At 40.3% G+C, this 12,176-nt stretch overlaps 1 protein-coding gene across 1 annotated transcript in view; it reads left to right on the top strand.

The window, feature by feature from the left end:
• CAND1 (cullin associated and neddylation dissociated 1) overlaps positions 1-12,176 on the top strand; it is a 35,397-nt gene that overhangs the window by 17,139 nt on the left and 6,082 nt on the right. The window contains exons 9-13 of the mRNA XM_032220882.1: positions 249-390; positions 2,343-3,836; positions 5,328-5,423; positions 7,492-7,661; positions 11,488-11,652. Of these exons, the coding sequence (XP_032076773.1) occupies positions 249-390; positions 2,343-3,836; positions 5,328-5,423; positions 7,492-7,661; positions 11,488-11,652 (2,067 nt within the window). The remainder of the gene's footprint in view (positions 1-248; positions 391-2,342; positions 3,837-5,327; positions 5,424-7,491; positions 7,662-11,487; positions 11,653-12,176) is intronic.

Below are 12,176 nucleotides of genomic sequence, written 5' to 3'. Positions count from 1 at the left end.
CTTTTGCTTTATAGAGGTTAACTACTGCTGCATCCTAATACAACAAAGTACAAAGGTACTTTGTACCCAGGAAAGGTACTCAGGAAATATTCTGAGAACAGACTACTAGTCCAGGTGAGCACTTGGTCTAATCCAGCAGGGCTTATCTTGTATTCTTATTTCTATCATTATATAAAAACCTATTCATAATTTGTGTATTTGTATAGGGAGAGTAATGGTTGGACTGTCTTATGCACATATAATTACAGGTTCCCAATATTGTTAAAGCTTTGCATAAACAGATGAAGGAAAAAAGTGTGAAGACTCGTCAATGCTGTTTTAATATGCTAACTGAATTGGTCAATGTATTGCCTGGTGCTCTCACACAACACATTCCTGTACTTGTTCCAGGTATGATTTTGTGTATTTTGCTTTAAAACAATTTTGAACTTTTAACATATTTTAAAGTACTGCTTAGTTTTGAGTCAGTACTATGTCTTCTTCAGCCATTATACAACTATGCTGTAGAGTTATGTGAGAATTCAATTCAGATATGCTATTTGGCGATTGAGTCTCCAAATAGTATCATCCAAATATCCAAACTGAATCATATGCTTGGACTTTCTTGGGATGATTGACTTGACCCCTGCATTTTAGAATACAAAGCATATAGCCAAAATAATAGTCAAATATTTATAAATAGGAGCAGGGAAGAAATAATGTTTTCTCCAAATAGAATATTTTATATTCATGCTAAAGGTTTTGAAATATTTTTTTGTTATTCTGATGTGCTGAAAGTTTGAAAAGGTATATGGATAAGAAGAAGAAACAGGAAAGTAATGGAAGTAAATATCTATGCAAAGAAAAGACTGGAAAGAACAAAATTGAGAGAAGGAGTCTTTAAATAAAATTGCCATAAATTTTTCCAATTTCATGGAACAGCTGTTGGTTTTATGTTAAAATTGTGTCAAAATCAATTTAACAACAGTTAAATTGTTGATAGAACCAGAGGTGGGCTGCTGCCAGTTCGGGCCAATTCGCCCAAACGGATAGTTCCAATTCTGAGCTTTTCAGAGAACTGGCAAATCGGACCACCGGCTGGCCCCACCCCCACCCGTTTTGGGGCAGGAAAATATCCTGAAAAACGCTCCAAAACAGTCAATTTTCCAGGCTGTTTTCAGTGGCCATTTTTCTGGCCAAAATCAACCCAAAAATGGCCCCAAAAAGCTGACTCTGAGAGGAAGAGAAGTCAGGTGAGCCAGAGCCAGACGTGTCCTGGGTCTCCTCATCCTAGAAGCAGCAACCTTGCACTCTTCCCTTCTCTGCTAGCCCCCTTCTTCGGATGGAATCGCCCAGTAATGGAGAGGGAAAAGGCGGTGCCGTTTCTATGTGGCACTCTCCCCTCAATGCTAGTGGCTGTCTCTGCCCCCTTCACCCTCTCCATCTCCGCTGCTGGGTGATCGCGTGCGAAGAAGGGGGCTAGCAGAGAGGGGAGAGTATGAGGTTGCTGCTTCTGGGATGAGGGAGCCCAGGAAGCGTCTGGATCCGATTGTGCCAATTTCAAACGTCATAAACATTGGGCTGGCTTGTATAAAATAAATATTTCAGTAAATGAATGTTAAAACTATTTAAAGCCTTAAAAAGTGAGAAGAAATCTTTGAACTAAGCTTCGAAAGGCTAGTGATGCAGATAGTGGATTCTCGGTGCAATAAAATTCTGACCTTATGTGCTACTTAGTAAACAAGCAGAAAGATTATGTATCTGCTGAAGTCTATATAGTTTGGATACGAGGCTTTTCTGATACAAATCATTGTGACCTGACTACCCCCAAAAGAAAAGTTTATGATGATATTAGAGAGAGAGAGAAAAAAATGACTATAGGCAATTAACTATCAGTAAGAGGTTTAGAGGTTTTATTCAACTTGTATGCCGCCCTATTCCCGAGGGACTCAGGGCGGCTAACAAAACCGGAAGGGAGGGGAACAATACAATACAGTACTTTTTACTTTCGTAGTCACTGGGCCTTTGGTGAAAAAAAGTTGCATCAACGCGTTCTACTAAGATAAACACCAACCCTCTTCAGAAAGAGGTGCGGTTCTGTAAGAATTACTATTTTTTCACTTTTGAGACTTTGTAGTGTAAAAATAGAAAAATATTTATTGACACGCAGGTTACAAAATATTTATTGAGATGCGGATAACAAATGGAGATAATATCTATTTCCCTTATTAATTTTTTTGTTACTTAAATACAAATTCATACAATTATTGATACACATTTAGTTTAACTCAGATGTTTAGAATTATAAGAGAAGTATTTTGGAAATATAAAATTATGCAAATTAATTATACATTCTTTTACAGGCATAATTTTTTCACTGAATGACAAATCAAGTTCTTCTAATCTGAAGATAGATGCTTTATCTTGTTTGTATGTGATCCTCTGTAATCACGCTCCCCAAGTTTTTCATCCTCATGTCCAAGCATTGGTGCCTCCTGTTGTGGCATGTGTTGGAGATCCATTTTACAAAATAACGTCTGAGGCACTTCTAGTTACCCAACAGCTGGTTAAAGTCATACGTCCTCTGGATCAGCCTTCTTCTTTTGACGCCAGTCCTTATATCAAAGATTTGTTTACTTGTACAATCAAGAGACTGAAAGCTGCTGACATTGATCAAGAAGTGAAAGAGAGAGCAATTTCTTGTATGGGCCAAATCATTTGCAGTCTTGGAGACAATCTTGGTTCTGATCTACCTAATACTCTTCAGATATTTCTAGAGAGACTAAAAAACGAGATAACTCGACTAACCACTGTGAAGGCTTTGACTCTGATAGCTGGTTCATCTCTGAAGATTGATCTGAGGCCAGTTTTAGGAGAAGGTGTTCCTATTCTTGCTTCTTTCCTCAGAAAGAACCAACGTGCTTTGAAACTTGGAACTCTCTCTGCTTTAGATATATTAATAAAAAACTACAGTGATAGCTTGACAGCTGCTATGATTGATGCTGTCCTAGATGAACTTCCACCTCTTATTAGTGAGAGTGATATGCATGTGTCACAAATGGCCATCAGTTTTCTGACCACTCTAGCTAAAGTTTATCCTTCCTCACTCTCAAAAATCAGTGGCTCTATATTGAATGAACTTATTGGGCTGGTACGGTCACCGTTATTGCAAGGTGGAGCACTTAGTGCTATGCTAGAATTTTTCCAAGCTCTGGTTGTGACTGGAACAAGCAACTTAGGGTATATGGATTTATTGCGCATGTTAACAGGACCAGTGTACTCACAAAGTACAGCACTTACTCACAAGCAGTCTTATTATTCAATTGCCAAATGTGTAGCTGCCCTTACACGAGCATGTCCTAAAGAGGGACCAGCAGTTGTAGGTCAATTTATCCAGGATGTCAAGAACTCGAGATCTACAGATTCCATTCGTCTCTTAGCTTTGCTTTCTCTAGGGGAAGTTGGACATCATATTGACTTAAGTGGACAAATAGAACTAAAATCCGTAATTTTAGAAGCATTTTCCTCTCCTAGTGAAGAAGTAAAGTCTGCAGCTTCGTATGCATTGGGAAGTATTAGTGTCGGCAATCTTCCAGAATATCTCCCATTTGTCTTGCAAGAAATAACTAGTCAGCCTAAAAGACAATACCTTCTTCTTCATTCCTTAAAGGAAATAATTAGCTCTGCAACAGTACAAGGTCTCAAACCTTATGTGGAGAGCATCTGGTCTTTGCTACTCAAACATTGTGAGTGTGCAGAAGAGGGTACCAGAAATGTTGTTGCTGAATGCTTGGGGAAACTTTCTTTAATAGATCCGGAAACTCTGCTTCCACGCCTCAAAGGATACTTGGCCTCAGGTTTGTAGATATATGTATTGTCTTTTGGAAATAACATTCAGAAGATTATTGAATTATTCAGTACTAATAATTAATGCTGACTTGAATAAATGATTTTGATATTGCTTTAAGTGATAAAGGAACAGAAGGAAATCTTCAACTGTCCAGTTTTTAAATAGAGCTCATTAATACATAAAAAGCTTTGTTATGTCTGTTGAAATGTTTTGAATCAGTTTATTTTGTAAGGTGTGGTACAGATAAAATGCAATATCTGATAAATTGGATAATATTAATTAAAAAAAAATAAGTTATCATTTGGAGAACAGATTGACAATCCAATGTCTAATATTTATGGGAGATAGATGAAATATGCAAGAGGAAGAAATATTTACAGTGATACTGTTTGAAAAGAAGCACTAGAAAAATGGGTGTTACAGTTGTTCTATACAAGAGCTTATAGAATAATTAAAACTGTCCAATTCATGTTGGGACCAGTAGAGCAAGAAATCCTCTTAGTTTTCCTCTGCTTTTCAAAGCTTAATTATTTCTTTAAAAGGATCACACTATCAAAGAATTATACTATTTAAAATATTACATGGTAGATTTAATTTATTTTGGCTGTAACTAGTAAAATTATACTTGGATAAATTTGTAAAGAATAAAAATATTTGGCATCAACAACACACCTGATCATTTCTATTTCTTCCTGGACAGTCACCTTGGGTAGACCTGTGTAGGAAAAATCTATAGCTGTGTTGATGGATCTGAGTGCTCTAATCAAATGTACTAATACCAGTTCTGCTGGCACAATGGGATTTCTTCCCCTGCCCTTTCCCCTTCTCAGGAAAACCATTTCAGAGCCTTTTGATGAATTTTATACATTGAATAGGGAAAGAATAATTGCCCCTATCTTGTTCTGTCAACAAAACTGCTTCCATGGCAGTTTAATGGCAATACACGGCTTCTATTCAAAAGCACTGGTACATTTTGGTTTGTTCTCACTATTCCTTCATAGCTGAAGTCAGCATATGTAATTATGCCTTATTAAGATAATTTCAGGTAAATAATGACTGGCAACATTGTTAACTAAAGATTTGGGGAAATTTTGAGTGTGTTTATTTTTGTGTTTATTTGATGTATACCTTGCTTTTTAAATAGATTCCCAGGATGCTTATTAAAAATTAAAGTTAGAAATATCAAATTAAAACAAAGATAAATACCACAGTTTTAAAAACAGAAAAAGTCAGAAATCAAATCAAGCACTGGGAAATAAAGAATAACTGTTCTTGAAAATGAGACAAGTTTTATATTATAATATTACATAGGGTTATAATAATACATATGCCAAGTATATGTAGTAATTTCTGTTATTTATAATGGAAATGCTATAGAATTTTGTAGATAAAGCATCAATAGTATTATTACTAACATGTTTGTAATTTCTGTAACTCCACAGTACAGTACACAGAAAATAAAAATGTTCTATTATCTGTGCCAATTATTTACTATTAGGATCATCGTATGCTCGGAGTTCGGTAGTCACTGCTGTGAAGTTCACTATCTCTGATCACCCACAGCCCATAGACCCACTTTTAAAGAATTGTATAGGTGAGTGAGATCACAATAACTTTAACGTGGGTATTTAACATATGTACATGTAATTTCCAGAATAGTTTTAAGGATGGAGAAGATTTTGATTAAATCCCTATTACATCAGCAGGTGTGCTTTGCTTAATGTTTCTTTTGGGAATACTGAACTTTTAAGTAGGACAATGGATACTAGGTGATGTAGATGCCTGTTTTCATGCCTTGAAACAACAAGAAATGCTTCCATCAGAAGTAGCTGTTAGCTCTTGAAATAAAACTAACTCTATATACAATTTCCATTAATTGCTAGAGCTGTGCCATATGTCAGATTTAAAGGACAAAGGTCTTTCGAGTGCATATGGTCTCAGTTACTTAAAGAGTTGATATGACTGCCCTCTCTATCTCAGTGACTTTGGGCAGCTTATAATCAGTAGAATAAAGTGCCAGTCTATTTTATTTTATGTTTACTTAAATTTATTAGTGCCAATGGACCCTATGTGTTAGTCCTATATAGATAGTAGTAGTAAAACAGAGTGAATCCCCAGAGATTAAAATATCCAAAAAGAAAATTCCTAGCAGAGTCACAAGAAGCCACTGTTACTTTTATTTTCTAAGTATAACTACCATAGTTCATGAATTCTTCTGAACTGTATTAGTTTTGGGGGAAATACCAATTTTAGCAAAAAGAAAAGAGATTCTTGCAAAAGTAATTGGCAAAATACAATTACTTACTGATATTATCCCATTCAATTTTTTTAAAAAAATTACTTTCATCCTGCTTACTTACAGGATTAAGTTCTTAAGTCATGAAGCCAAGCATGCACATTGTGATCTAAAAAGAATAAATGTGGCATTTATTTAAAATAAGGAATATTTTAAGGCATCAGTAAAGTAGCTGTGAGTTTATATATAAACTGCTTTCAAGCAAACAAAAACTACATGTATAGGTTTGCTTGAAATGACTTTATATACCATATTTTCCGGAGTATAAGACATACCGGAGTATAAAACACACCAAGGTTTTGAAGAGGCAAATAAAAAATAAAAGTAGGTAGGTAGATAGAGGGATAGAGAGGGAGAGAAAGAGGGATAAACACAGTAGGTAGGTAGGGAGAGAGAGGGAGTAGTTAGGTAGGAAGGTAGATAAAGGGAGAAAGAGAGAGATAAAGGAATAGAGATAGGGAGAGAGAGTAGGTAGGTAGGTAGATGTTTCCAGGTGTATTTATCCATGTGCTAGAGAAGGAAATCACTGACAATCTGCAGCACCCAAGACTTTGTTTCTGCTGGTACAGCACTTGATCAATGTCATTCTCATCAATCAGTTAAAGAGCTTTCCAAAGGGGGGGGGGAGTTTTTGCACTCTGCAAACCTTCCAAAAACGGCCCGTTTTTCGTGAAAACGGACCTTTTAAAAAAAGGCATGAATAGCCTTGGGGGGGCTTGCAGAGTGCTCCTGGGGGGTTGCCCCCTCAAATGAGCAAAAACCAGCCCGTTTTCATGGAAAATGGGCCCATTTTTTGTCAAAAAAAATGCATGCATAGCCTTATGGAGGCTTATAGAGTGCTCCTAGGGGCTGGGGGGGGGGGGCAAAATTGAGCAAAACACGGTCCATGTTTTGCTCATTTCTGCCCTCCCCAGCCCCCAGGAGCTCTCTGAAAGCCTCCATAAGACTATGCACGGCCAGTTCGGTGAAGGGGGGGGGCCTTCGGGAGGCAAGAAATGCTGTATTCAGTGTATAAGACACTCAGAGTTTCAGCCTCCTTTTTGGAGGAAAAAAGGTGCATCTTATACTCTGAAAAATACGGTATTTATGACTGGATTGTACATAATTGTAAAGAGGATTTTGAGAATAAATTATACCCATAATTGAGAATGAAGATACTTCATTTAGGTTATCACTACAGTATGTTTCTTATTTGAACCAAGGCTCACTATTTATCCCTTGGTACAACAATCCAAATCACTTTGACTATGAAGGGGATAAGGAGGGAAAGACATGTGCCTAAGGCTTGCTGCAGTTTTGCTCTAAATTTGGTTTTTTTCATAAAATGTTGAACAGACCATATGATGATTGTCTTTAATTATTACAGGTGATTTTCTAAAAACATTGGAAGATCCAGATCTTAATGTGAGACGAGTAGCTCTGGTAACATTTAACTCAGCAGCACACAATAAACCATCACTAATAAGAGACCTTTTAGACACGGTGCTTCCGCATCTTTATAATGAAACAAAAGTGAGAAAGGAACTAATAAGAGAGGTATGTAAATTCTACTGATGAAGGGTAATCAAGTAGTGATATCCAAAGAATAAAAATGTTTTCTATTTAAAGTTTCAGATCCTTATTTAAATTGGGCCTCTAATTTGAAGACAGCTGTTTTGTTACAATGGTAATTACAGACATGTCAATCAGGAGTGCCACACCAAGTGGCATATAAGAAGTACAACATACTTTAAATAAACTTTGCAAAGTTTCAATTATTTTTACATGTATTTTTTGTCACATTCAAACCCAAACCCATCATGTTAAAATCCCCACTGCCTGAGAAAAGTTGCTAACTCTTTGATAAATAAGAGACTGATTACTAAGAGCTCCTATTCAATACTATAGTAAAACCACTTTAGGAATTAGTGAAATTCAGGGAATTTTATACAGTGGTATCATTTGGTTTTTGCAAATTTCATTTGAATAGTGCAATACTAAGTTGACCCTGCCATAGCATGGAATAATGCTAGGAAGAAGTAGTTAAATAGTGGATATAATTTTCCATTGTTTGGTCTACATTTTTACTTGGATAATTCATAGATTCTCTATTCTTATTTACTGTTCTTTGACTGTCACTTCTTATTCTATGTATGTGTGCATGTGTGTGTAGAATTGCAACTGTGTTTATGTTGCTTAAGTTTGCTTTTGAGTTTGAGTTTTATTTCATTTATATGCCGCCCTTTTCCCTAAGGGGACTCAGGGCGGCTCACAACTCAAAAAAGGGAAGGGGGGATATAAACAGTTTAACAAGAACACAAAACTATACATAGTTAAAAAGCACAACAATCATACCATTCGAGATAGGGGCAGCGGATCTTTAGGCCCAGGCCTGTCGGAACAGCCAGGTTTTAAGGGCTATGCGGAAGGCCTGGAGGGTGGTGAGGGTACGAATCTCCACGGGGAGTTCGTTCCAGAGGGTCAGAGCAGCCACAGAGAAGGCTCTCCTCCGGGTAGTCGCCAGTCGACACTGGCCAGCAGATGGAATTCGGAGGAGGCCTAGTCTGTGGGATCTAATTGGTCTAGTGGAGGTAATTGGCAGTAGGCGGTCTCTCAAGTACCCAGGTCCAATACCATGAAGGGCTTTATAAGTGACGACTAGCGCCTTGAAGCGTATCCGGAGACCAATAGGCAGCCAGTGCAGCTCGCGGAGGATAGGTGTTACATGGGTGAACCGAGGTGCACCCACAATCGCTCGCGCGGCTGCATTCTGGACAAGCTGAAGTCGCCAAATACTCTTCAAGGGCTGCCCCATGTAGAGCACGTTGCAGTAGTCCAGTCTGGAGGTCACAAGGGTGCGAGTGACTGTTGTGAGAGCCTCCCGGTTCAGGTAGGGACGCAACTGGTGCACCAGGCGAACCTGGGCAAATGCCCCCCTGGTCACAGCTGACAAGTGGTGTTCAAAAGTCAGCTGTGGGTCCAGGAGGACTCCCAAGTTGCGAACCCTGTCTGAGGGGCGTACTGTTTGACCCCCCAGCCTGAGAGATGGAACACTTGGCCAGTTAGTAGGAGGGAAGCACAGCAGCCACTCGGTCTTATCTGGATTGAGTACAAGCTTGTTAACCCCCCTCCAGTCCCTAACAGCCTCGAGGCCCTGGCACATCACGTCAATCGCTTCGTTGAGTTGGCACGGGGCGGACAGATACAGCTGCGTATCGTCCGCATACTGGTGGTATTTTATCCCGTGCCGTCGAATGATCTCACCCAGCGGTTTCATGTAGATATTAAATAGGAGGGGGGACAGGACCGAACCCTGCGGCACCCCACACATTAGGGGCCTAGGGGTCGATCTCTGCCCTCCGACCAACACCGACTGCGACCTGTCCGAGAGGTAAGAGGAGAACCACCGTAGAACAGTGCCTCCCACCCCCACCTCCCGCAGTCGTCGCAGAAGGATACCATGGTCGATGGTATCGAAAGCCGCAGAGAGGTCAAGGAGCACTAGGATGGAGGCATGACCTCCATCCCTGGCTCTCCAGAGATCATCGATCAATGCGACCAAAGCGGTTTCCGTGCTGTAGCCAGGCCTAAAACCCGACTGGAAGGGATCTAGATAATCGGTTTCCTCCAAGGACCGCTGGAGCTGAAAGGCTACCACCTTCTCAACAACCTTCCCCACAAAGGGGAGGTTGGAGACTGGACGGTAGTAGTTTAGGACGGCTGGATCCAAAGATGGCTTCTTCAGGAGGGGTCTCACCACCGCCGCCTTTAGTGCGGGGGGAAAGACCCCCTCTCGAAGGGAGGCGGCAACGACCGCCTGGATCCAGCCCCGTGTCACCTCCCTGCTGTTAGCAACCAGCCAGGAGGGGCACGGGTCCAGTACACATGTGGAGGCACTTACAGCTCCCATGGCCTTGTCCACGTTCTCAGGGGTAACAGCTTGAAAATCAATCCAGTGATGTCCTACCAGATTATCCCCTGGTGCCTCAGCTGGTTCTGCGGAATTGGAGTCCAGGTCCGCCCGAAGCCGAGCAACTTTATCCGCGAGGAATTGGACGTAGTCCTCAGCTCTGCCTTGCAAAGGATCGCTCGTATCCCTCCTATTTAGGAGGGAACGGGTTATCCTGAACAAGGCGGCTGGGCGCGACTCAGCGGAAGCAATCAGAGAGGCAATGTATGTTCTTTTTGTCGTCCTAATTGCCCGGATGTAAGCTCTGATGCTGGATGTTAGAAGTGCTCGGTCTGACTCGGACTTACTAGATCTCCATCGTTGCTCTAGGCGTCTCTTTCGGCGCTTCATCTCCCGGAGTTCCTCAGTAAACCAAGGGGCCCTCCTGGATCCACTGCCTCGGATCGGCCGTAAAGGCGCAATCCGGTTAAGAGCCTCTGTCGCTGCTGAGTTCCAGGCAGCAACCAGAGTCTCCGCCGGACTGCGGACGAGGGTATCAGGAATAACTCCAAGCTCCGTCTGAAAGCCCAACAGGTCCATAAGTCGCCTGGGGTGGAACCACCTAATCGGTTCCTCCTCCCTACAGTGGGGGTTTGGTCTCCGAAAGTCAAGCCTCAGTAGGTAGTGGTCCGACCATGACAGGGGTAAGATCTCGCTACCCCTCAGACCAAGATCACAACTCCACTACTCCGAGAGAAATACGAGGTTGAGCATGTGACCCGCCGAGTGAGTTGGGCCCCGGATTACTTGGGTCAAGCCCATGGCTGTCATGGAAGCCATGAACTCCTGCGCTCCATCAGAGTGTTCGCCTTAAGGTATTCTTTAGAGCAGGGCTGTCAAACTCCTGGCTCAAGGGCCAGATGTATCACATGCTAGCCATGCCCACCCCTGTTTCAGTAAAGGGGGGAAAGTCCTGACATGTCATGTGACACCACTGTCACTGATGTGAGTTTGACACCCCTGATTTAGAGCATGGTGCCTTTTGGCTTTCCTGAGTGAAGAGGAATTGTCTTGGGCTGCATATAAAATAAGTTAATGTATATAAAACTCAAAATTACATAATAATGTTGAACTTTTATAATTTTGTGGGGCCGCATTACTAGCTGCCCAGAGCCACATGCAAGCTGCAAGTTGGACACACCTGCCTTAGAGTATCATTAAATGTTTTAAATTATTTTAAATCATTTTTAATTCTTAATGAATGATTATTGTAAATATCCATTTAGTTTTAAACTAGAAACTGAAATAAAGTGCCATGAAAATTGAATTAGTAATGGAATTTTGTAATGAAGTTAACTTCTAGAACCTTAGTTTGTTTCTGGAATTTCCTTATGACTTTTCCTTGTCATCATTTTTCAATACATTTATTCAAAGATTATTAAGAACTGATAATTAAATTTAATGAATGCTCTTATTTTCTGATTTGGTTTGCAGGTTGAAATGGGGCCATTTAAACATACAGTTGATGATGGTCTTGATATTAGAAAGGCAGCTTTTGAGTGTATGTATACTCTGCTAGATAGTTGTCTGGATAGACTCGACATCTTTGAATTCCTAAACCACGTTGAGGATGGTTTGAAAGATCACTATGATATTAAGGTTAGTTTTTTATATATCTATTTATGTAATATAGTAACATAATTTTTGGTGCAAATGCAATATGTATAGGGATAAAATGTTTCAAATAAAAAGAAATAAAATACTTATTTCTAACACAAAATACAAGTTTTTATGATTTTTTGTTATTGCCTCAGGGAAGCTGTTCTGTGCCAGTAAAAGTTGAAGATGGATTAAAACAACTGCCACATCTTGAGCAAGACTGCTTCAGTCTGCATCTTCCTTAATTAGAGAAAATGTGCAGAGGCACAGACCCATATTAATGGGAGATGGCTTGAGCTATTTTCAGAATTGACAGAGGTCTGTCTTTCCACCTTCACGTAGGACAAAGTGCAAGCAAAACAGCACCAAAGTGCAAGCAAAGCAGTACCAGCACTGGTACTTCCTTGTGTAGGAATGCCATCAGCACTGGCATGTACCAATTAGCAATGGAGGCACAAAGGCATTGCATCTTGCTCAAAAAGTGGTGGGTGGTGGTACATAATTGACTTGAGGAAGAAATACAT

The sequence above is a fragment of the Thamnophis elegans genome, chromosome 7, assembly GCF_009769535.1.
Source record: "Thamnophis elegans isolate rThaEle1 chromosome 7, rThaEle1.pri, whole genome shotgun sequence".
In the NCBI taxonomy this organism is placed as follows: Eukaryota; Metazoa; Chordata; class Lepidosauria; order Squamata; family Colubridae; genus Thamnophis; species Thamnophis elegans.
The sequence above is the reverse complement of the archived record's forward strand: the minus strand, read 5'-3'. Positions and strand labels throughout refer to the sequence as shown.